The sequence below is a fragment of the Neomonachus schauinslandi genome, chromosome X (genome assembly GCF_002201575.2).
Source record: "Neomonachus schauinslandi chromosome X, ASM220157v2, whole genome shotgun sequence".
Taxonomy (NCBI): Eukaryota; Metazoa; Chordata; class Mammalia; order Carnivora; family Phocidae; genus Neomonachus; species Neomonachus schauinslandi.
In genome coordinates this window covers 1,874,337-1,876,526 of record NC_058419.1, presented here as the reverse complement: position 1 = coordinate 1,876,526, position 2,190 = coordinate 1,874,337, and the positions used below count along the sequence as shown (strand labels likewise).

At 58.0% G+C, this 2,190-nt stretch overlaps 1 protein-coding gene across 4 annotated transcripts in view; it reads right to left on the bottom strand.

Moving 5' to 3' along the window:
* CCNQ (cyclin Q) overlaps positions 1-2,190 on the bottom strand; it is a 12,026-nt gene that overhangs the window by 1,637 nt on the left and 8,199 nt on the right. For 2 of the 4 annotated variants that reach the window (XM_021683023.2, XM_021683041.1), the window contains exon 5: positions 222-334. The exons of the other annotated variants lie outside the window; for them this stretch is intronic. In XM_021683023.2, coding sequence (XP_021538698.1) covers positions 296-334 — 39 coding nt within the window. In that variant the 3' untranslated portion in view covers positions 222-295. Of the gene's footprint in view, positions 1-221; positions 335-2,190 lie in introns of those variants that run through there. 4 annotated transcript variants of the gene reach the window in all.

Sequence of the window (2,190 nt, the reverse complement as noted above, 5' to 3'; positions counted from 1 at the left end):
GAGCTCCAGGCCCACGGGACCGACCCCGCACTGAAGTCCCCGGACAGTGCCACTCAGGGAGGCTTCCCTGGTGGCCGTGCCCGGTGCGGGTTGTCACACAAGGCTGCGGGAGAAACGGCACTGCCGCACCCCTCCGCCGGCCAGGGACCTGGAAGCTCACGCCTGGTCTCCCCTGGACCCGGCCCTACGCTCCTCGCGTCCTTGCTGATTCTGACCTGGGTGCTTCCACTGTAATTGACCATAACAACCGTAACCGGGAGCCGTTGTACGGCTCTTCTGAGTTCTGCGAGCCCTCCTAGTGAAGCATCGAGCCTGAGGGTGCTCTCGAGGAGCCCTGATGACATGGGAAATAAAAAGCAAAACAAGGAGATCTTGGTTAGATACTGTGGCCCCCTGGGCCCAGGGGTTGCTGCCTGGGAAACCAATACCAGTAGGGTCAAGACCTTGGGCCAAGCCAGGGCAAAAACTAGACCTGAGTCCACCCCCTCCATGGCCCCCAAAGAAAGCCAGGGCCCTCCGTAAGCTGCTGCCGCAGGTAGGAAACAGTGGCCTGAAAATCCCAAGCCCTGGCTCATGAAGACTGGCCATCTCGCCCCAGACTGTAGGTAGAAAATCAATGCTTCCGAAATATGGGCTTGGGCTTGCTCACCAAGGTCCATTCCTTGTGTGTTCCTGGGGACCCCAAGCCAAGGAAAGACTGTTAAAAAGTAGTCTCAGGCCAAAAGGTGGAAGCAATCCAAGAGTCCACCCCTGGAGGAATGCATAAACACAATGTGGTCTATCCGTCCCATGGAACAGTGTTCGGCCTTCATAAGGACAGACACCCTGACGCCTGCTGCAATGCGCTACTGCTTCATCCACCTGGAGGCCCAACACAGCTTGGCACAAGGCCTGCCTCACCGCCCTCACACTCAAGTGCAGGAGCACCTCAAGCTCCCCCAAGGCTCCTGACCAGCACGGCAAAGCCCCAGCCCCCGGCAGGCGAGGGACAACAGAGAGGCGGTTGCCGCGAGGAGTGGCAGCGGAGAGCAAGGAGGAAAAGTATTTCCCAACTCAGACGTCAGCATCCAGGCCAGGCGGGCAGGCGAGGCGGGGGCGGTGTCATCATCTAGAGCCATTTATCATAAGGCAACTGGTCCTTGCACGTCATAAGCCCAAAAGGCCCCCAGACTCTGACTGCTCCTGGTGCATGTGGCCGGGAGTCACCCAGAAAAGGTGCAGAGCTGAGTGAACAGGAGGAGTTTGCCACCCCACTCCTCCCAGTCTTAACAATCACTGGGTAGGGGGCACCTGGGTGGCTCAGTTGGTTAGGCGACTGCCTTCAGCTCAGGTCATGATCCTGGAGTCCCGGGATAGAGTCCCGCATCGGGCTCCCTGCTCGGCAGGGAGTCTGCTTCTCCCTCTGACCCTCCTCCCTCTCATGCTCTCTGTCTCTCATTCTCTCTCTCTCAGATAAATAAATAAAATCTTTAAAAAAAAAAAAAAATCACTGGGTAAGCACAGGGCTGGCTGGGGGCTGGCACTGGGGGGCCGAGGCAGTAAGGTGGTGCCCGGGGAAGTTCAGGAGCAGGTGAAAAGAAAGGAGAGCAGAAAGGAAGACGCACAGAGAGGAGAGCCAGACAATGGGAAACTCAAGTGATGACACCGCAGACCCAAGCAGCCAAGAGACAGGGGCTGCCATGCCCACATGCCCTCAGAGAGCAGGGCCGGGAAGTGGCAGCCCCTTCTGCTACCACCCGGTTCCAACAGAGCAGGGACGCTATGGTCACATGACCTGGAAATCCCTGAGAAGACCCAGCACGGAACAGTACTTTCTGTCTACGCAGATCCCTTTCAGCCCCATGCTGCCAGAGGAGGTGCGTCTCACCGGAGACCAGGGCCACAGATGTGTCTGCTCGAAGATGCGTGAGCACCTACTATGGGCCAGATCTAGGCGCTGGACCTAGGGCAGGGGATAAAGCAGACAGGATCCCTGACCTCCCAGGGCGCCTGGGTGGCTCAGTTGTCAAAGCGTCTGGCTTCGGCTCGGGTCGTGATCCCAGGGTCCTGGGATCGAGCCCCGCATCGGGCTCCCCGCTCGGCGGGAAGCCTGCTTCTCCCTCTCCCACTCCCCCTGCTTGTGTTCCTTCTCTCGCTGTGTCTCTCTCTGTCAAATAAATGGATAGAGTCTTAAAAAAAAAAAAAAAAAAA